Source organism: Xenopus laevis, chromosome 1S (assembly GCF_017654675.1).
Source record: "Xenopus laevis strain J_2021 chromosome 1S, Xenopus_laevis_v10.1, whole genome shotgun sequence".
NCBI lineage: Eukaryota > Metazoa > Chordata > Amphibia > Anura > Pipidae > Xenopus > Xenopus laevis.
Genome location: NC_054372.1, coordinates 121,742,444 through 121,766,239, shown reverse-complemented (window position 1 = coordinate 121,766,239; position 23,796 = coordinate 121,742,444). Strand labels below are relative to the sequence as shown.

The 23,796-nt window shown below is 37.8% G+C and overlaps 1 protein-coding gene across 1 annotated transcript in view; it reads right to left on the bottom strand.

Moving 5' to 3' along the window:
- The window catches only part of pcsk5.S (proprotein convertase subtilisin/kexin type 5 S homeolog), a gene marked incomplete at its 5' end in the record, with an annotated part of 230,007 nt that overhangs the window by 190,621 nt on the left and 15,590 nt on the right, over positions 1 to 23,796 (bottom strand). The window contains 1 exon segment of the mRNA NM_001092999.1: positions 13,692 to 13,796. Coding sequence (NP_001086468.1) covers positions 13,692 to 13,796 — 105 coding nt within the window.

The following is a 23,796-nucleotide window of genomic DNA, read 5'->3' as shown; positions in this document are numbered from 1 at the left end:
AAAAATAATATATTAAATATGTGTATGAGAGTACACTTTAATACATTTTCCTGTGTATTTTCCTCAGCCTTTTGATTGTTTCGCCATAGCTTTCCCTCAGCCTTTTGATTGTTTTGCCATAGATTCCTTGCAACACTTGCATTCTAGCAATGACAATTGTACCAGATTCTGTAGCATATCAACCTCATGAATGGTAAAATAAGAATCCAAAGGGCAATGGCCATAAAGTCCACCAAATTAATGTGTCAGCACAAGATAAGGAATTTTAGATTGGTGTTACTCTTTGTGACAATATTGTGAAATAATGTGAAATCTATTTTAAAAGATTCAATGGTTTTGACAATTACGAGCCCATTAACCTCTGGCCTAAATTTGTTCAAAATGTTAAAAGAACTTGAGCTCCCTGTCAGGCTTAAATATTAATCATTCCAAATTAAAAGCTATTGCAGAATCCTTACACTTTGCCCGATCCAATACGGATTGTGAGAATTAGAAATCTCACACACAGCAGACTGAGATTTTCCTGAAATTTATCAATTTTCTCAAATTTCTTGCCTAAAAACAACCAACGACCTAAGAGATGCTGAGATCAAATCATTGCAATACTATACTTAATTACTCTAGAGTTCTCAAGCTTATTAAATCAGTTCAACAGAACCCTATGGAAATGCCATGCAGCTCAAGGTAAAAAAATAACAAGTGTATTAGTGCTGGAGAAGATTGACATGGGTTATAGTTTTGTAAGCAGTAGGTTTTACTTGATGAGTATATTTTATGTTATTTACTGAATAACTAAATTCACCAGAGCGCTGTTAGGTAGGATAGGTTTTAGAGTAGGTTTTCAACATCATGGTATGAATGATGTTGTCAGCACCCCAGAGGTACCATGCCAGTCAGGGAGCAGGGACTAGAAAGGTCCTTTTACCACATAGAGGTCACCCCTAAATGAAAGCCTTGTCCAGTGCCAGTAGAGTCATCTGATCTGAAAGATTAGAATCAAGGAGGAAGGCAGCAGGATGGCCAAGTGGCCGTGTACTGTTTAAAATGATTATTAAAAGTTGTTGTTTAAAGTAAGACCTACAGAAACTGTGGACTGTGAATAAAGCCACTAATGTGTTCATCTTCAAAACTTTATAGTGTTCAACTACAAGTCTCCCACTCCCTATATCATGGTGTGTTCCTTTATGAATTAATGTGGCCATTTACTAAAAAAGTTATTAGGTATCAGGTAAATCATGTTACAGTCTTATGATCTGTATCTGACAAACTGAGAAAAAATTATGAAAGTTTCTTAGATTTTGATACATTAGCATTTTTATTATAATATACTTGAAAGTATTTTTAGTGGGCTTCAGATTCTATTACTTTATTATTTGTTATAGGGAACATAGTCCATTATATCCACAAAGAGATGAATTAACATTTTTCTAGGCAGTAGCTGTTATGGGACCTGTTATGCAGAATGCTTGGGACCTGGGGATTTCCAGATAACAGATCTTTCTGAAATTTGGATATTCATACCTTAAGTCTACTAGAAAATCATGTAAACATTAGATAAACTCAATCGGCTGGTTTTGCTTTCAATAAGGATTAATTATATCTTAGTTTGGATTAAGTACAAGGCACTGTCTACACAAATGAGGAACCAGTTAATGAAGCTTTCCTTATTAATAGTCTTAATTCTAGTAATACAACTAATGATGCATGGTTCACACATGAGAAGATTCAAAAGAGAATAGAACATGTTAAGATAAACAAAGGTCCGTGGCCAGATGGTATTCATCCCAGGGTATTTAGCGAGCTTAGCTCTGTGATTGCCAAACCTCTTTACTTATTTTTTCAGGCTTCATTGAGGTCAGGGCCGATCCTGCGAATTTCACTGCCTGAGGTGGGCTTCGTTTTTCAGCCCCCCCTTTCCCACGGTACTCACTTTTCCAGACCGGGACAGGGTGGGGTTCCACGACGCTAATGCAGAGCGCGCAGTTGGGCGCTCTGCACTAGAAGAGCCGAATTTCCTGATTGAAAACCGGAAATTCGGCTCTTAGTTACCAGGAGCAGCATCCCGTTCTCAGCCTCGTTAGTAAGGATACGATACTGGACTTCATAGCAAATCATAATATTATGAGTTTTTGCCATCATGGTTTTATGCGTAATAGATCTTGTCACTTAATTGTAACTTAATTTATTTTTATGAGAAGGTAAGCAGGGACCTCGAATCTGGGATGGCAGTGGATGTGATTTACTTAGACTTAGCATTTTATACAGTGACTATAATGACTATAATGAGTCTATTGGAGATGGGCTTTCCAGGAATTCCCAGTTTTCTGGATAACAGGTTCCCAGATAACAGATCCCGTACCTCTAGTGACCTTAACAAACAGGGACAGTTAGGGGTTATATTATTTTTTAATTTCAGAAAACTGAAGCAGGAGATATTTCAGTCTCCTGCTTAAGGTCTGATCCTGATGCTCTGTACATAATGTACAGACTGCATCTGGAGAAAATCTCAAATACAAGCGGACTTCAACCACTATATATATTTCTATGCAATCTGACTTTCAATCTGCATTCTCTACTGAGACCATTTTTATTAAAGGTTACAAACGATTTCTAAGTTGCAAAGCTAAAGGTCACTTCTCTTTCCTAAAGGTGGCCATAAACATTAAGATCAAGCTGAGCCGATCATTTGGCCCCCATACATTTTATATGTACATGGAGAAACATACACTTGTGGCAGCCAGCTTAATCTTCCAAGACTTATCTGCATCTCTAATCATGCTGCATCTTGGTTCTCGTCTTTTTAACCAATTTTAACCAATGTGATTTTGCAATCTGAGTATATACTACATTATCAATTTATTTTTTTAAATTCCTCTACACCAATGGAACACTGAAATATTAACAAAATACAAGATTAACAAAATACAAGATTAACAAGTAAAAATGCTCAAGAAAAGCTTATTTATTCATTCATAATTTTTTTTTAGTGTTTTATCAAACTATTTTAGGGTGACCCCACATTATATTATTAGGTAAAAAGCCAAAAACAGAGGTGTTTCTAACACATTCATAGGCACATGTTGGGGACTGTCCAAATCTCAAAAATCTTGGGTCTGAATAAAGTATTAGGCTTTATGGCTTTAATATATGTTAAACTTCTTTCAAGATAAATGTAAATCACTCTACATAAGTGCTGCCAAAATATCAGATAATGAGGGGTTTCCTGCATAAACAGTTCCCTCTCCCCAGGGTTGGGTTGATCCACCTCAACCCAAGAAAGGAAATCATTAACATCTGGCTTGTTAGCAGCACATGAACAGTATTCAATGTACTGTACTGAGAGGGTAGGTTTCTCTAGTGGTATAGTAATCCTTACTGCCTAAGGCAGAATTAATACATAATCTATGGACTCCTAGCTGTTAAATTGCAAGTCCTTAGCAGATGACTATCAAAACATTAAATATTAGTAACTGAAGAATAGAGTTCTGTATACCCCACGATTCATCAAGGCAAATAATAGCCTACAACAAAAATGTAATCCATTACAACAACCTGAATTGATTCATACATTTTATAAGGTGAACTGTTTTTGAAAGTATGAGAAAGAGGCAGGGCATGAAACAGCCCAGTTCAGTTACACACTTTTTGTTTAATTAAAGGAAACCAGGATCAATAAGTTAATAATGTATGATCGCAGGACTTTGGCCAAGCATACTCAACTTTATATATTTTGTCAAGGGCTTCAGCTTCTACTTTTTTAGAGGAAAGAATGTTGAAGAGGGTGTAATTTCTACCCAAGGTATTAATACAAATGGAATGCTTAACCGAAGACCTGAATTTTTCCGGAGTAGAAAAGCTCTGCAATTAAGAGTGGGTACAGAAATTCAAAGCTAATAGAAATTGATATTTCTGTATACGCCATCCAGCACTGAAAAATGTGCATAGTTACTGGATCTAACAGCGTAGCGTGCAGAGTGTTACATCCTATATATTCATCATTTATTTCAAGCCAAATTCACAGAGGTTAAGGTAAGGTTAAAGGGGACCAGTCACCCAAAAAAATATTCATAGTCCTATTTTATCACATTGGTCAAGCAAAATTAACTTTAATTACACAATATAAATTATTTGAATCTTTTTTCCTTCAGTCTGGGAACTCATAATTATAGCAAGGAGGCAGGAGCCATTTTGTGGACACTGTTATTAAGGTAAGCCTTGCATCATTTTGAGAATCTTGTTTGTGCACCAGAATGGGGGACCCAATGTCGATCCCCATGCCCTGGTTACACAATTAAATGGTAAAGAGAATGGGGGGGATGTGTGGAGACCAGTGACATCTAGGAAGTGCTGAATGGAAAGTGAAAGTAATTGTCTGCCCCGCCTCTATGCCTAAGGCATAGAGGAGGGGCAGGCAATATTTGATTGACAGCTATACATATCACTTCACTTTGCCTTCATTTTCCTTCCACTATCACATTTTTGGTTTTGGCAGTCACTCCCTCTTAAAAGCCGCATAAGCAGGTGGCGGGGGAGGATTTTAGCTCACAAGTTGAAGCCAAGGCACAGGAGACATTTACTCCAAGTAAAGCAGAGAGGTAAAAGACCTTTTATACTATGACCAGAGGTAAACAAGTTAGGGACCACCATGCGGGGGGGTTACCTTGACGTGGTATGATGGCTTATCAATTTTATGATCATAAATAAAAAAAAAATCTGTTTTAAAATACAAGCACTTGCATATTTAACAAAATATATAGACAGAGCATCAGCGAATGTGCATTAATTGACTGCCTGGATCAGTAGCACTTCCATTGTACCTAAATATATTAAAATTTAGCCTTAGGTGTGCAACCACAACCCCCCTTTTTTTGTATTTCTAATCCTCTCGAAGCAGACTTACTTGCACATGCACAGTGTCAGTAATGTAATATTGTTTACATTTTACTCTAATGCGAATGTGTGAGCCTAAGAGGCAGATTTGTCAGTATTTTATTTCTCTTTTCCACTAAAAAGTAAAGTATTTTTTTACATGCTAATGCTCAAGAACAAAAATCATGGAAAAAGTTAGTGTATAATTTTTTTCACTTTTATTATAATGATAAATCTGCCTCTCCATCTGTACTAGAGATACCTGGGAAAGGTAAGCAAGATGTGGATGCTAGTTTTAATCTGGACCTGTACATTTTTTAACTGGGGGCCTAACATGTTGGCATCCACAGTTGAATTCACCTTTCCTTGTCCTTTAATTAGCATCAGCAAGTTAAGCAAACATGAGTTAATTAATAAACAGGAGTTAATTACAGAATTAAAGTAGGATTGGAGAGCCCTGATTGTAAGAGCAAAGATGTTATAAGATATGGAATTTCTATATGATTGTAGAGGAGTATGATATTTTATGAGGCATTTATTAAAATCACAAAGTGAAATGATGTTTTAAAAAACACTAGAAAAAGTGACTTGCTATTTCAAAAGGAACACAAATGAAGCAAGTGAGATATATTGACAGTAACTTGGTATTTAAAGGAACAGGTCAGCATAAAATAAAAACCCGGTAAATAGATAGGCTGTGCAAAATAAAAAAAAATTCAATATAGATAGTTAGCCAAAAATCTAATCTATAAAGCCTATAGTGAGCTCTTTAACTCTGATTTAGTTGGCTACTTTAAGAGCAGCCACATGGGACAAAAGTGTTCAGTGAGTTTAGTAAATACAATAATCTTTCAATGGTTTGAAGTCAGCGCTGAAAAGCTCAGGGAAACAAGTAATAGCAAAAAGAATAACATAGTGTAGTAATTTACACTGATATGGCCCAACTGACCCATTTTCTATATATCCACCACGTGTGTTTTTTTCACTATGTCAAGCTGTCGCTGTATATTAACACCAACTCAAACCACTACGTGTAATAGTTCTGATGGGTACTCACAGATGTTTAGTATTAAACTAAACAGCAACAAAAGAAGAACATAACATAAGATCAGTGCATTAAATGCATTACAAGAAATTTAATATATTGCCTACAATGTCTATGTGGCCTCCAATACATTGTAAAAATCGAATAGGAATCTACGGGATCGTATCAGAGAACACATAAACAATATAGAAAAGGGGAAGGAATCACATAGTGTTTATAAACATTTTAAATTAGCACATGAGAAAAACCCTAAAGGCATGATCTATTGGGGTATAGAAAAGGTAGATGAGAAACGGAGGGGAGGAGATATGGTGAACAATACCCTACGACGTAAAAGCAAATGGATTCATACTTTAGATACACTAGAACCGAAGGGTTTTTTTAATCTTGGAGCTTTTTTTCTGAGAGTATTTTGAAAAACATATAATTGGAAAAGGTGCTACTGTAAAATGAAAATCAAAAAATAATGATTATATAACTGTGGCATATTGTAAAATGTTGTAAAATGTTGTAACCTATTGTAAAATATGCAAGGAAAAGGACATATGAATTGATAATGGAGATTGGAGGAAAAGCAAAATGGAACACTAGAAAAATTGAAAAACTGATAGAAAAGATAAATTAATTTATATGGATTTTATATACATTGATTAATTTATTAATATGGATTTTATATACCGTGACCATATGTGAGTATAGCTGCACATCCTATAGTTTTGGAGCAAATAGTAATGAGATCGGAATAGGGAAGCTCTGGGTTGTCATGGCGAGAAGAGGAAGTACGAAGGACGCATCCCCATGGCAACCGGAGACCTTAAAAGACTAAACGAGGCATGCACACTACATCACAAGGATAACGCTGCCCGTGGTCGGACCCCCAACCCCAGAGTTTACCGAACATTTGGGCGGATAACTAAAAGGGAGACTTTACATGCCTGCACAAACATCACAATTGTGAGTGAATTTTTAGATAACATTTTATGTAATAAAATATTTTACACTATTCCGTGCTCCATTGTTTTAAACCACAGCAGAGATGGATACCTGGTAAAGCAACTATGGTTAATGATGTGCGCTGTTTAATACTAAACTTCTATGAGTACCCATCAGAACTATTACACGTGGTAGTTTGAGTTGGTGTTGACATACAGCGACAGCTTGACATATTGAAAAAACACGTGGTGGATATATAGAAAGTGGGTAAATTACTACACTATATAATTCTTTCTGCTATTACTTGTTTCCCTGAGCTTTTTAGCGCTGACTCCAAGCCATTGAAAGATTATTGTATTTACTGAACTCGAGGGAGAACGAAATTTGGGAGTCGGAGAGAAGGGGAGACCGAAGGGACTTTTGGACATTCTATATTTAAATGTTCAGTGAGTTTGTCATTGATTCTCAGCATGCAAGACATATTCAAAAAACAATTATGACCCATGTGCCCCCCCTAAGTCACTCATTGGTTAGTGCCTGGTAACCAATCAGTGGAAACCAAGAAAGTAGTGTTCTGGCTATTGTTTTGTATCAGCTATATCAACATCACCTATATTGAAAACATTTTTTATTTTGCACAGCCCATCTATTCACCCAGTTTTATTTATATTGAACAATTCCTTTAACAAGTTACCTATTCTGCCCAAAGTCAGTAAACCTAAACATCAAAAACAAGATTATATAGATATATATCCATACATCATTCTCATCTTTGTTACATTTTGTTCTCTTATATAAACAGGATATATAGAAACATTTATTGAGAATAGTACCAATATAGATCTGTAAACAATTTTTATTTGTAAGACAAAAAAGATCTCAGTTTTGTCCATTTCATGGTTTCATGGTTTTGTATTCAAATGGATTAATAAGCATTTAAGTTGGAATTTAAAACTGCTACTGTAATGCACCAGAAATATGCATTATGCTTCTTATAAAATAAATGAAAGCCTTAAATATACGTTAATGTATAAAGATGAAGGATCCTACAAATCATTAACTCTGTTATATTACAAAGGCCTTGGTTGTTCACAGGGGACACCTATGGCAATTACTTGAATCTATAGCATATAACATGAATCAAAGGCCATCTCATGTATTAATCCCTAAACTGTGAATGAGGTGCTAGCTCCATGGCATTATTGCAGCATCTTGATCCATCATATTTCTGCCTCCTGCGTTCTGCTTCCAACTTTGGAATTTTGTCTCTGTAGTGGATTCTGGAAGAAACATTATTCAGTGGAGAACCTATTATTGAATAATGCTAGATAAAGATAAAGCTTCCTACAAGCATACACGCAATGGAGCAGCAAAAGACCAGATTTTTGAGAAATTCATCGAACCGCAAAAAATGGCCTAACTGCCTTACCATATGGCTAAATGGCCTTACTGCCTTACTATATTGGCTGCAAGCTGAACTTTATTTAAAATCCAAACTTACCAAAGCCAGAAAAATGAAGCCACATATTAATTAGCTGGTAAGAAAATAACTTGACATCCTGTCACTTCATCAAGTTATGTATCTCTTTCTCTCCAGTCTCAGAAAAGTCTAGTTCATTAAAACACAACCTGTAATATGCATTCAAATTACACAAAAATATTGACCTTTTAAAGACCTTTTTAATTGCTTCATTTGTAACTTCACAGTGTGTTCCAAAATTACTTTCACTTCACTCGATCAGAAATTACATTTATATGAAGCGCCTATCTCTGCTAACAGTTTATAATGAATCACATTAAATAGATATTTACTGTTTGATGAAGGTTTGAAGGATAACACAGTAATATCACTATCTCAGGATCCGTAAGGGTCTTGCCACATGGGCAGATTCGGGGAGATTAGTCGCCAGACGACAAATCTCTTCTTCTCAGTGACTAACAGTGTCGGACTGGGCCGGCGGGACACCGGGAAAAACCCCGGTGGGCCCCGGGCTCTTGTGGGCCCCGCCGGCCCAGATCCGCTACTTAGTGGGGCGGCGCGACCCCACTTTGTTTGGGGTCGCGGTAGAATAGAAGGGCTGCGCATGCGCACAAACGCGGCGCCGCGCGCATGCGCACAAACGCGGCGCCGCGCGCATGCGCACTAGCCTCCTGCAGCACTCCGGAGCGGCAGTGGCGGCTGGAGGGGGCCCTGGGGCAGTAGCCCCGGTGGGCCCCATGCCTCCCAGTCCGACCCTGGTGACTAATCTCCCCGATCGGCTTTCCCCTGCCTTCTGCCGGTTAAAATGTAAATCGCCTGGGGGGCAGGCACACGAAACGCTTCGTTTTCTGAAGTCGCCGTAATTGCCTCATGAGAAAACTTCGGACGACTTCAGAATGCAAAGCGTTCCGTGTGCCTGCCACCAAGCGATTTACATTTTAGCCAGCGGAAGGCAGGGGAAGGCAGACTGGGGAGATTAGTCGCAGTGAAGAAGAGGAGATTTGTCGCCTGGCAAATAAATCTCCCCGAATCTGCCCATGTGGCCAGACAGCCAGCTTAAAGGAAAACTATACCCCCAAAATGAATACTTAAGCAACAGATAGTTTATATCAAATTGAATGACATATTAAAGAATCTTACCAAACTGGAATATATATTTACATAAATATTGCCCTTTTACATCTCTTGCCTTGAACCACCATTTCGTGACTCTATCTGTGCTGCCTCAGAGATCACCTGACCAGAAATACTACAACACTAACTGTAACAGGAAGAAGTGAGGAAGCAAAAGGCAGAACTCTGTCTGTTAATTGGCTCATGTGACCTTACATGTGGTTTGTATGTGTGCACAGTGAATCTTACGATCTCAGGGGGCGGCCCTTATTTTTTAAAATGGCCATTTTCTATTTATGATTACCCAATGGCACATACTACTCAAAAAGTATATTATTATGATAATGGTTCATTTACATGAAGCAGGGTTTTACACATGAGCTGTTTTACTCAGTATCTTTTAATAGAGACCTACATTGTTTGGGGGGTATAGTTTTCCTTTAAGCCAGTGCATATTATATAATTTATAGCAGCCATTACTGAAATACTGGCAGTCATAATAAACAGACAGATGGACAGCCAGATACCATACACTCTGCAAAACATTCACAATCACCACAAATATTGAAAGAGTAAAACACTCCCCTGTAGTACAACATCAGAGAGCCAGCAAAGGATATTTATTTAACCTCAAACACAAAGTCATCATCATCATCATCATTATCATTTATTTATATAGCGCTGTCAAGATACGCAGTGCTTTACTGCAGTTATAGCAAACAGGGAATAAATGGTGGCTAACAGACAAGGATTTCACTCTCTACTGGTACCTTTCCATCATTATACAAACAAGCACTAATCACTCCTATCCTCAAAAAACCTTCCCTTGATCCCAGCTCTCCCACTAACTATCGACCGGTCTCCCTTCTTCCATTCACCTCCAAATTACTAGAAAGGCTTGTTTATAAACGCCTGATCCAGCATCTCACTCACAACTCCCTCCTCGACCCCTTGCAATCTGGCTTCCGCCCATCACACTCGACTGAAACTGCCCTCACCAAAGTAACCAATGATCTTCTATTGGCAAAGTCTAAAGGTCATTATTCCATTCTAATTCTACTAGATCTCTCTGCAGCCTTTGACACAGTTGACCACACACTCCTCCTTGACATTCTACACTCAGCTGGCATTCGGGACACTGCTCTTTCATGGTTTACATCTTATCTGTCTGACCGTTCCTTTAAAGTTTCCTTCTCTAACTCTACTTCTACTACTTTCCCACTCTCTGTTGGAGTTCCTCAAGGCTCTGTTCTTGGCCCCCTGCTGTTCTCGCTCTATACAACTTCACTAGGAAAACTCATTCAGTCATTTGGACTTCAGTATCACCTTTATGCTGATGACACCCAACTCTACTTGTCTACTCCTGATCTTTCTAATTCTGTCCTTTCCCAAGTCACAGACTGTCTTTCTGCTGTCTCCTCCTGGATGTCACAGCGCCACCTGAAACTGAACCTTTCTAAAACAGAACTCATCATATTTCCTCCAAGATCTTCCCCTGTCCCTCAGATATCACTCACCGTAAACAACACCACCTTTCATTCCACCACACAGGCACGCTGCCTAGGAGTTATCTTAGACTCTCATCTGTCTTTTTCACCACACATTCAAACACTTGCAAAATCTTGCCGTATTCAACTGCGCAACATTGCTCGAATACGACCCTATCTCAGTTCAGAATCAACTAAAACACTGATTCAGTCTCTCATCATCTCCCGCCTTGATTACTGCAACTTACTCCTCACAGGTATTCCAACAAGTCACCTTTCACAACTCCAATCTGTTCTAAACGCGGCCGCTAGACTCATTCATCTAGCTCGCCGCTCAACATCAGCTGCTCCCATTTGTATGTCCCTTCACTGGCTCCCAATCTCTTCTAGAATCAAATTCAAATTACTTACACTCACATTCAAGGCCCTTAATAATGAAACCCCTCCCTATATTTCATCTCTAATCTCCAAATACACTCCTTCACGAAACCTACGCTCTGCTTCTGATCTTCGCCTCACTTCTCCTCTGGTCACTTCTGCCCATTCCCGTCTACAAGACTTCTCTCGGGCTTCTGCTTTTCTCTGGAACTCTCTGCCACAAGCTGTCAGACTTTCTCCTTCCTTCCAAACTTTCAAGCGCTCCTTAAAGACCCATCTGTTTAAAGAGGCCTATTCGTTGTACCTTAATTAATCATTGCTGTATCAAAAATGACAAAGTGTTTATATAATCCTAATGTCTCAATTGTACCCTAACCTTTTAGTTTGTAAACCCCATTGTACTCTGTAATCCAAAGTCACATTTATACAGATACTGACAAACGCTCAAATACTCAGAGCTACATAGCCAAACAGTTTAGCCATTAACACACAGCTAGAGAGTTCACACAGTATATATAAATAAAAGTTCATGTTAACATAGCTTCCTATTAGCACAGTGTATTATCGGTATTGGACTTGTTAGCCAGAATGTTTGGGTTTTCTGAATTAGGGGGGGTCTTTCCATGACTTGGATCTCCAATCATTTAAATGTTAATTAAACAATATATGATTGTTTTGCTGCTAATAAGGATTAATTGTATCTTAGCTGAAATCAAGTAGAAGGTACAATTGTATTATTACAGGGAAAAAAGGGAAATGTGATTTATTTGATTTAGGGAGATGGCCTTCCCATAATTCCAAACTTTCTGGATAATAGATCCCATACATATACTACCAAAGTATAATATGAATTTTTTTTTAATTGTCCAGGGATTCTAGTGTAGCCTCAAACTAATTAATTTATTCTTTCCATATTTGATAGCCAAGAAATACTGTGAGGTGACAGCGGTTTTAAAATGCTTTAAGAGTCTCTCCTAAGATGTATGCACAATAACGTAACTATACAGCACAGGCCCATGTGCAGGCCATGCACTGGTATATTTGCCTTAAAAAATAAGTCCAACCTGACTATGAATGGTGGAAATGTGTTTAATACATAAAAATTACTTCTTACAATAGTTAAGCATATAATTTAAGAATTAGGTAGAGCAAAACAATCGGAGATACGGCTGTTGTAATTTTACTTTCATGAGGCTTCCTAGCTATAAGGATATTGAAGGTCACAGCAAGAAACCACTAAAATCCTATAATGGTCAGTGGCAGAGGGCAGTAGCATGCACTACAGGGAAAGTGAAAAAATACATGTAACATCTTCTGTGAAGGTTTAAAGATATTTACTTACATAGAAGAATTTACAAAATACCTTTTCAGATTGGATGAAACTATTTGTGACTGTGTATTAAAAGGCATATCTGAAGTGTTGGAAGGAATTTTATGACCTGTATTCCTTCCATACATACAGTACTCACATTATTACACCATTGCACACAAAATATTGCAAGGAAAAATGTTATGCACACACCAGATCACTTGACTGCTCTGCACACTTTTTAAAAATGCTCGGTGTGTGGCCTGAAGTGATCACCTCTTTGTGACCTTCAGCATATTGCATTTACATAATGTCTTAAAGGGATACTGTCATGGGAGAATATGTTTTTTTAAAAAAACATCAGTTGATAGTGCTACTCCAGCAGAATTCTGCACTGAAATCCAATTCTCAAAAGAGCAAACAGATTTTTTTATATTCAATTTTGAAATCTGACATGGGGCTAGACATATTGTCAGTTTCCTAGCTGCCCGCAGTCATGTGACTTGTGCCTGCACTTTAGAACTACTTTCTGGCAGGCTGTTATCTCTCCTACTTAATGTAACTGAATCAGTCTCAGTGGGACTTGGCTTTTACTATTGAGTGCTGTTCTTAGATCTTAGCAGTACAGCAGTAAAAAATTACTGAAGTTTATCAGAGCACAAGTCACATGACTGGGGGCAGCTGGAAAACTGACAATATGTCTAGCCCCATGTCAGATTTCAAAATTGAATATAAAAAAATCTGTTTGCTCTTTTGAAAAATGGATTTCAGTGCATAATTCTGCTGGAGCAGCACTATTAACTGATGCGTTTTGAAAACAACATGTTTTCCCCTGACAGTATCCCTTTAAGAACCAAAAACAGCACTTTTTCACATATAGTGAGAATTTTGTAGCATTGTATAGGAATAGGGGTGTGCATATCCCAGGCATTGCAGTTTCTATTTGTCTCTGAAACAGGGTACATATAAGATCTGTTTTACAGATGTCAGGTGGCAATCAGGCTTCACTTCTTGGTGTGACATTACAAATTAAAAATGCAATACTTGGGGCTTGGGCATACAGGAAGATAATCTTACCTTTGGTTCCATAGAAATGAAGCTGTGCGTACCTCGGCTGGCTAGAATGGATCTCTTGATGGTCTTACTGTGAAAAAAGTGGTAGTAATCTTGGAGTGCTCCAATCTGCAGAAAAAGCAAGGGAGATTCATTTTTATATAAAGCAGATTTCTCTTTGTATCATTTTTGTCTGAGAAATAAAGCTATAAATTATGCACTCTTTTACTGTGCTTGGAAGTTACTTGAGCCCCAATGATCATCTTTCAAAAGAAGGACATGTGATATGAAATGGATGTCAACGTCCTTCAGGCACTAACTGCGCATCCAGAGATTATAATTGAGAGTCTACAGCTGCCTCTGTCTACCTATTTAATGTTTAATTTATATTCAGTGTTCTATAGCAAAGCTCATCCACAGTGACACCTAACAAACTGTATTAAAGAAAAAAGAAAATACAAATGACTGTTGCTTGTAAAGCACAGTGTACTTTGCTAAATTAAATCTACTGTTAAATCTAATATGATTAGATATTTTACTCACAACCTTAAAGGTAAAAACTATTTGTTTTACCTAGTGTGGGTCAGTGATGTTAGCAAATAAAATAAATTGACTAACTTGATGGATATTATCTATTTTAACCCCAAATTGAACATGTAACCATATTGAGTGAGGTAAGTAGGAATAGAATAAATATGGCAAGACATTTTTCTGCTTTAGTTGTATAATTGGACATATTTTGTAATATAATCTCTCTGGTTGTAAAATGTGCATGATAAAAATTCTGTCAACACAATATAGTGTTCTGCTGGTACAAGCAATGTACATAATATGCAGATAAGTACAAGGATTTTATCATGTAATATTACCATTTTTTAGACCCCTATTTTTGTACATCACAAAATATAAAGATTGCCAGGTTCCCTTTTCCTTTAGCCCATCCACTGCCCCCTGGAAGAAAACAGGTTAAACAATGGTGTCTATGGTTGATATAAAACAAGGCAGTCTTATTGCCTTTTAAAATATTTTTTTTTAGGATGAATTAATGGAAAACTAGGTAGATACTAGATATGCGGTAACAGGCAAACTGCTTAACATATCAGAAGCCTGGGATTCATATAGAACATAACAGTATTTCAAACCTTGGATGATTTGTTTTGATAGACCTTGCTTTCTGCAATTTCTGAAATACTTTTAAGGTAGAAGCTAAATACTGCATATACACAAAAACTCACAGTCTTCTTAAAGAAAATAAGTTGTTTGTGTCCACTACATACTTCATAGCTGACCTGTACATTTAGCCTAATTATGTGGGTTTTTTTTAATTCTTTGCTGTCCTCTTCTAACTTTTCTCTTTCCAGCTCTTTTCCATTTTAAAATGCTGGTTGTTGGGGTTTTACTGACCCAGCATCCAAAACACTATTGCCCGGTGATGCCAGTATAGTTACTTTTTATACTTTATCTTTCTATCCTGCCCCCCCCCCCATTCATCTTTTAGTCACCAAAGCAATTGGTTATCTGCTAGGGTGAATTGGACCATAGCAACCAAGTAGCTTTTGAAACACAAACCTGAAGAGCAATGAAGACCAGTTGTAAATGGTTTTAGTATCACCATCTACGCATTTGAAAAGAATACACCTTTAGGTATTAATGTGTAGCAGTCCTCTGCCAACAAGACAGCATATTGCCCTTACACTAAGGGGCAGACTTTTCAAGGGTCCAATTGAAACTTCGAATTTGAATTCTCACTTTTTTTATGGTAAAAACTGACAAATTAGACTAGGGAGTTATTTGATTTGAGTTTTTTAAAAAAAATATATGAATTCGAGTTTCGACATGTATCATACTCTGGCCCTTTAAATGGCAAGGAAAGTTAAACTAAAAAAAGTACGCTAGAAATGTTGTACATTATGTTTTGGGCTTCTGTACCAGCCCAAGGCAACCACAACCCTTTAGCAGTATAGATCTGTGTCTCCAAAGATGCCCCAGTAGCTCCCCATCTTCTTTTCTGCTGATTCACTTCACATGCTCTGTGCTAATGTCAGTTGCTGAGCTTAGGGACCCACTCAAAATATACAGTACACATAACTGTCACATTAAAAGGCTGATTAGTAATAAATATGAATAATTACTACATGCTAGCAAATAAACAAGTGCATCTAGCATCAGAATTTAATAATCAGCCCCGTAGCATCAGCTTATACGACAAGCCAACCTTATTTTGTGCTTGATAATTTGTGAGGACCCCTAAGCTTAGTTTCTCAACAGCTGCTCAGAGCCTACTGAGCATGTGAGTGTCACTGACACAAGATGGTGGCCTCCCCTTTAAACAAAACAGGGATTGTTTGTCCATATATTGCAATATATTTAAAGGGATACTGTCATGGGAAAAAAAAAATTTTTCAAAATGAATCAGTTAATAGTGCTGCTGTAGCAGAATTCTGCACTGAAATCCATTTCTCAAAAGAGCAAACAGATTTTTTTATATTCAATTTTGAAATCTGACATGGGGCTAGACATTTTGTCAATTTCCCAGCTGCCCCATGTCATGTGACTTGTGCTCTGATAAACTTCAATCACTCTTTACTGCTGTACTGCAAGTTGGAGTGATATCACCCCCTCCCTTTTCCCACCCAGCAGCTTAATAACAGAACAATGGGAAGGTAACCAGATAACAGCTCCCTAACATAAGATAACAGCTGCCTGGTAGATCTAAGAACATCACTCAATAGTAAAAACCCATGTCCCACTGGGACACATTCAGTTACATTGAGAAGGAAAAACAGCAGCCTGCCAAAAACCATTTCTCTCCTGAAGTGCAGGCACAAGTCACATGACATGGGGCAGCTGGGAAATTGACAAAATGTCTAGCCCCATGTCAGATTTCAAAATTGAATATAAAAAAATCTGTTTGCTCTTTTGAGAAATGGATTTCAGTGCAGAATTCTGCTGGAGCAGAACTATTAACTGATTCATTTGGAAAAAATGTTTTTTTCCCATGACAGTATCCCTTTAAGCTGGCCAACTACGTCAAAGTCATCCCTGGTCTTGCCAGTCAAACACTCAACTCATTCTTTCATTAAGAATGCTACTACTTAGTTATAAATGTTACACAGGGACTAAGTTTTACCTGCAAGTTGCTTTCTTTCAAAGTTAAAACTCGATGTGCTTAATATTTGATGAGTTGATTGCAGAGGACCTCTTGTACTTGTCTGTATGAGATATATGGTCACAGTCTAATTGCACCCCCCCCTTAATGGTTGAAAATTTGTTGAAAATATAGGGGTGAGCACAACTTTTTCTTTTTTGTTATAGTTTATACATGAGCACTGGCCAGCTCCATGTTGTAGCTCCCACCCTTTCCAGCTACAGTCAGGTGATCCAGTCACTTTAAGGGGGGCCATGTGGGACATAACCGAGTTTGCAATTGATTCTTAGCATGCAGGTCAGATTCAAAAGCAACAGGTATGACCCATGTGCCCGACCTCAAGTCACTGATTGACAAATGTTTGGTTAATTACACCAGTCAGTGGAAGCCAAGAGAGCTGCAAAGCAGGAAGTAGTGTTCTGGCTAGACATGATGTTAGACATCCAATCATAGGAGCTTTCATAGACTACATTTTTGGTTAACTAACTATATCATACCTCCCAAACTCCCATTATCTACTGGAAGGTCTAGATTTGACAGATCAACCCACAGTCCAGGGTTTCTTATTGAAAATTCCAGAGTTTCTCTTTGATATCCTGCACTGACGCCAGAAAAAGGTACAAAGTGTCTGAAGCTTAATTAAAATAAGAGGCTTTTATGTCAGAGCCCTGTCACTGATATTCAATACATTTATAACAATTTAAGCTAAACAAAGAAACAATTGCAACTATTTAAAATAGTCTCTTGGGGAAACTGAGATTCACAGCTTAAGGTCACACGGGCAGATTCGGGGAGATTTAGTCGCCTGGCGTCTAATCGCCTCTTCTGCGGACGACAATCTTCTCGAACTGCCTTCCCCTGCTATAATGAGAAAATGCCAGCGCAATGGCACTCACAGTGCTTCAATTTCTGAAGTTGTCTGAAGTTGCCTCACGGGGAAACTTCGTGCAACTTTGGAAATCTAAGGACTGTGAGTGCATTGGCGCAGGCAATTTTTCATTTTAGCAGGCGGAAGGCAGTTCGGGGAGATTGTCGCCCTGCAGAAGAGCCGATTAGTCGCCAGGCGACTAAATCTCCCCAAATCTGCCCGAGTGCCCCTGCCTTAAGCTGTGAATCTCAGTTTCCCCAAGAGACCTGCTTATGTTAAATAGTTGCAATTGTTTCTTTGCTTATCTTAAATTGTTACAAATGTATAGAGATTGTCGCCAGGCAACTAAATATCCCCGAATCTGCCCATGTGCCCCTGCCCTAAAGGGCCATTTCAGCTTCACTGGCAAAACTTTAATAACACATAAAATGCTTGGAAATATGTTCAAACTTTCATAACCTGCCAAATTTTGTTAAATGGACACGGTAATTATGGGATGTGGCCAAAAATTTTGCTAATATTGTATATGTATGCTATATTGAAAACCATGTTTTACTTTGCAAAGCCTACCTATTTATCCCAGTTTTTATTTTTATACTGAACAATTCTTTTAACCTTGAAAGCCATGTTGCAGATAAATAACTTGCCGGGTGCAGTCTCCTCAGAGGCATTCCAAGCCATATCCACAATCATAAAGAGAAAACCAAGGTCTCCGCACTTTCAGGTGTTAGGTTAAAAGCAAAAAGTCTTTGTTGCAAAATACTAAAAGGCATACAGCAGCATCATAATCCTGACATGTTTCAGGTGCGACTGTCTGTAGCTTTAGCCCTTGGCACCATTTCTCCAGCAAGCCTTTGTTGATGCTGAGTAAATGCTGAACTAGAGAAGTAAGCACCCCCAGGCACAACCAATAACTGTACCAGTCCTTGCAATGCCATCAGTCTCATTTATGGGTACCCTTTAATGTACATCACTGTAATATACACTCTAGCCTTAGTAGAATATGTAAATGAAAACAAACAGGGAAAAATAGTGGGGTGGAGGAAGACAAAAGTTATATTGTAAGCAGCAGCTGAAGGAAATTCAGGAGTATTTTATTTTCCCCTATTTCTGTCAAATATGTGTGTGGTATGCTGACTCTTATCTGATATGGGGTCTGAAGAATTCAGATTGCCTTGGGCTAGATTTTGTTTGCTTTGATCTGCTCATATCTTTACATGTTATTTTTCAGATTATGCATCACATTTTTTCTGCTAAAGATGGAATATATTACAGTAACGATATCAAACTTTTATTTTGACTACTCACAGTCCACCAAGTGAAGAACATTAAGTACAGGATGTGAGGCAATACAAAGAAAACAATAAAACTCCTATTTTCACATGACTTAGTAAATAGTACATGTACCTGATGTGCCCCATATGAAAACAAGCAATTCAGCAGCATGAGGGCTCAATAGTGAGTTTGATTCAAACAATGAGTTTGTGTATGCTCCCTGCGTCTGTGTAGGTTTCTTCCTGGTACTATATAATATAACCCCCTCCATTCGTGCTTTGCTTTTAGCAGTCCATTATGGGAATTATTGGTGAACTGGTAATGTAATAATCTACCTTGCAAGGAGCAAACATGCAGTAGTTTTAATTTCCCTCTTTGATCTGTACCTCTCTGAAACAAAATCAAATTTTTGTGATTTTGTGATTAAAACAGTAGGCAACAAGCATGTTCAGCACAAGCCATTTTCATTGAACTGCCCCTTTAAAACATGTCACTAAGGTAACAATAAATTCATTGATACAAACATCCAACAGCACACAGGGTTAGGCCTTGACTTCTCTTTGTCTGTGTTTTTTTGTGCAGGCAGTGAGTAGCCTATGTGCTCCCATCTGCTTCTTTGTTTCTCTGCGCTGACAGGCACCGTACGGCCTGTGGGCAGATACATAGAGCAGATTTTGGAGCAAGCATATGCATTTTCGTGCTGGAGTTAGATGGGAGCTAATTACTTTTTCTCTGCATAGAAATTGATAGAGAGAAGCTGAGGCAAAGCTCATAAACATAAAGATGTGTTCAATACTATTATGAATAGAGATTGTATATCCAGAAATGTTATTTAATTTGCAAAAAGAGAGGCTATAAGTGATTGCTCAGCTACCTTAAGTGTCCTAGATTAGATACAGTCTCTCTATTATCTATTTAAATTCCTAGTTTCAGGATTTTTATTTTTAAGACCTTTTTTTAACACTAGTCAATAAATAGGTTTTGTGCTGAACATACTCTTTGCCTACTGATAGGAAATGCATATAGTTTTTATTTACTTATTTTTTTTTTTTGCACTAAACAGGGCCAAACTCTAAAATTGTAAAGGCTACTCACATTCTACTTTCTGTGCTTATTAGCACAATCAAGTGAAACTACCAGTCTACTGAGAAGTTATTGTAAATGATAAACAATGTCTGCAAAGCACTGCTTATATATAATGGGACTATATATAAATAATACATTTACGAATAATTAAAGAATAGTGTGGAATCTTTATCATGAATGCTTGGGACTAGAGGATGAAGTAAGCAGGTTTATGGGGAGAAGGTGGTTACTGGCACCATGGATGAAGGGGTGTCATTAGCAGATCAGTTTCCAACATGCACACACAAATCTCCTAAAATCTACATTGGATTTATTGGCAAAACCATTAAGTGACTGTTGTATTGCCAATCAGAGCTAATACACAAGCTGGAGGGTTTGCAGAGGTTTATTTCACTGTGCTTGGCTGAAGAGAAGTGTTTTTTCACTGTTAAGCACAGGATCACAGTGTGCAGAAAGCCCTCTGATTGGAGAAGACTCTTGCAAACTCAAATAACCTCCACAGCTGCTGAATCTACAGGCCTCCAAGTTCTGCAATGACAGGCCAAGAGAGCTGCCACCAAAAACTAATTATGTGAGAAGAGATTAAAAATGTAAACTGTGCAGAGCTCTAAAGCACTAAAACTACAGTTTTAAATTAACCTTTGGTATGCTATAGACTGTAATATAGACAATTTGCAATTGGTCTTCATTTTTATTTTTCTGCATTTTTGTAATAATTCACTTTTTTCATTAACTTTCCAGTTTGGAATTTCAACAGCTATCTGGTTGCAAGACTCAAATTCACACTAGCAACCATGCATGCATTGGTATTATTGTGAAACTGGAAGATGACCAGGAAAAGGCCAGAACAAAAAGATGTGATACAATGTGGCAATAACAATAACATTGCAATCTCTCAGAGCACTAGGTCTTGGCTGCTGGTGTCAGTGTCCCTCGCTGGAAAGCTGGAAAAAAGGCAGAAAAGGAAGACCACGTGAAAGGCTGCTAAGAACAGGACATGCTATAACATACTATATGTTGATTGAACTACAGCTTTAAAGTCAATAAACAGAAAAATCAAGTGACACAAAAACCAGGAGAATACTAAGCTATTATTTTTAGCTTTTCCTTTAAATCTGTAACGGGTTCTCTTCAAAAGAAAACGAAAAACAGGAAACTAGAACTGTGCAATTTGTGTCTTAAATTATGCCAAGGTCATTTATCAAGGCCTGTCATGGACTTTGCCTCATGAATATCTGCAATATGATTCACTCAGCTCCGATAAGAGAAAAATTAATGACTATGATATTTAAGCACACAACCTCTTCAAGTGGCTCACTTAAATCTCTATAACGTGCAATAAAAAATTAACAAGGCAATATTTTGTTTCCAGTTTTACAACATTTGATCATTTTATATGACAAACACTATCTCCATCTTCCCCATGGCACACTGAGTAAATCTTCACTGTGTTTTTAATGGGCATTGTGGTTCTGGGCATTTCATCACTAATTTTTTTCTAGAAAGGGAAAATGCAAAAATGACATTGAGGTTCTGTGATTTAAACATAGCATGAAAAGATTAAAACAACAATATGGCCCTTTTGCCGCTCATTAATAGTTTCCCTGGAACCAGTGGCGTAACTACCGGGGGAGCAGGGGGTGCGATTGGGCCAGGGCCCGCACCCCCTCAGGGCCCCCTGGCAGGACCCATATACCCCCCCGGCAGGACCCATATACCCCTTAAAATACAACCACGTATGCATAAACCTTCCTATCTCCTAACATGAGCGCAAGAATTTGGATGCAAGTTCTTCTTAAATGAGTATTAAGGGGCTTGATTTAGCACCCCTTTGTGCTCTAGCACGTGTTAAGACTTCTGGTCTTTTGTTCTCTACTTAAAGAGATACTGACATCAGAAAATAACCTTTTTTATTATCTATCATAACATTATCTTTGAATGGTATTTATAATTTTGCTATAAAAGTATTTGCCTGATGCTTTTACATTACCTTTCTTACTACCCTGTTCCTCTATGAGGGGGCTGCCATATTTGTGCAGCAATAGTCCGTTAGCATTAGAAACTCTAACTGACATGTTAAGAAGGGACAGTCACATTGGCAAAACAGTCAGGTTTAGGAACTTCAAGTGACAATTACTTACAAAAGCAGAACTATTAACGAAAAACGATCAACACATATTTTGAAAAGACAATTTTTAGTGTAAGTATCACTTTAACATAATAGAACTCCTAACAAAATGAGAAATAATTCAGTAAACATTATTGGTTATTTCCATAATATTTTGAGTGTTATAATATATGCGTGGTTAAACTCCATGGAGTTTCAGAAAACAGCAAGAAGGTTCTTCTGCACAAACAGACCTTGAGCAAAAGTATAATAATGTCCCATCTGTATTATGGCTCAATCCTTGCAGTTACAAAATGTTTAAATCCCTTCAAAACAATATTGATTCAGAGTTTGTTCAGAAAGTTCTAGAATGCTAACAGTATCGCCAACACCAATAGTAATCCTTAAAAAAAAGCTTTGGTGTTTATTATGCTAGTTTTCTGATAACGTTTTACCATTTAAGACCTATTGACTATGTATTACGTTTATGCTTTATTTTGCTTGGAATAGATTTGTTCATGCTAGATGTCAAGTTCAAAATATCAACAACTAAAACTTTGAAAAAGCAGGTCAGTAGCTGACATACAGAAAGTAAAAATGTCAACGTTAACGGTGCCTGATGTTTCGCTTTTCTTTTTTTTTCCCACTTGGAATGTCGTACTTTGAAAAAGAAGGAATATAAATCTCTGAAAGTAGAGTCAGGAGCTCAGGAACTGTGGATTGCTTAAAAAATAGCAGTTTCTATTTTTTTCATGCACATCTTTTCCATCTTACATTTTTCTAATAGGACAATGTCTTCTGAAAATAAATAATTATGCAGTGATATTTGTGACCACAATGGTCTTAAGGTGGCCATGCATGAACAGATATTGTATATGCTCCATATCAACCTAACTGTGTGACCAATTGATTAACTAACTAAGGGGCAAATTCACTAACCTCCGCAAATTCTCTAGCAACGGCTTTGCTCACAGCGCAACACTTTGGCAGGCGTAGATTCGCCAGGACAATGCTAATTCACTAAAATCCAAAGTTGCGTCCAGGGCGTTGAACGCTGGGGAAGTTGCACTAGTGTTACTGCACCAATTGAAGTTGCACTAGCGTTGCCTAATTTGCATACAGTGGGAAGTTAAAGTTGAATGGACGTATATGTTGCAGCCAATACATTACACTACACAAGCCCAGGAAACCTTAAAAAAGAAAATGAAGTTGTTATATTGCCCTAAACATGAGCCCAGTGTATAGTTTATGTGCCATATGTTAGGAAATGTAGGGGGGAAGCCGGTTACCCCAAAAAAATGTTACACTCTTTTGCAGCCTGTCACCCTGAAAAAAGGAAAAGACGCTAGTATTTTTTGGGACTTAGAAAAATTTTCAAATATTTTTTCAGGAACTCCTATCTACTCTATTGCACTTTGCCTGGTCTGAAGTGGCAAAGGCAAATCTGGCGCATAAGAGGTAACCTTCAGTAAAATCCACATCTTCGTGAATTTTCATAGTTATGCCCATTCACCAGAGCGCAAATTCGCCTGGGAGCGAAGTACCACTAGAGTCTATCTCTAGCGAAGTTACGCCAGCAACCGCTAGTAAATCAGCAAAGTTCTGAAATGACGTCATGTTGGCGAATTTTCGCTAGCATTAGTCA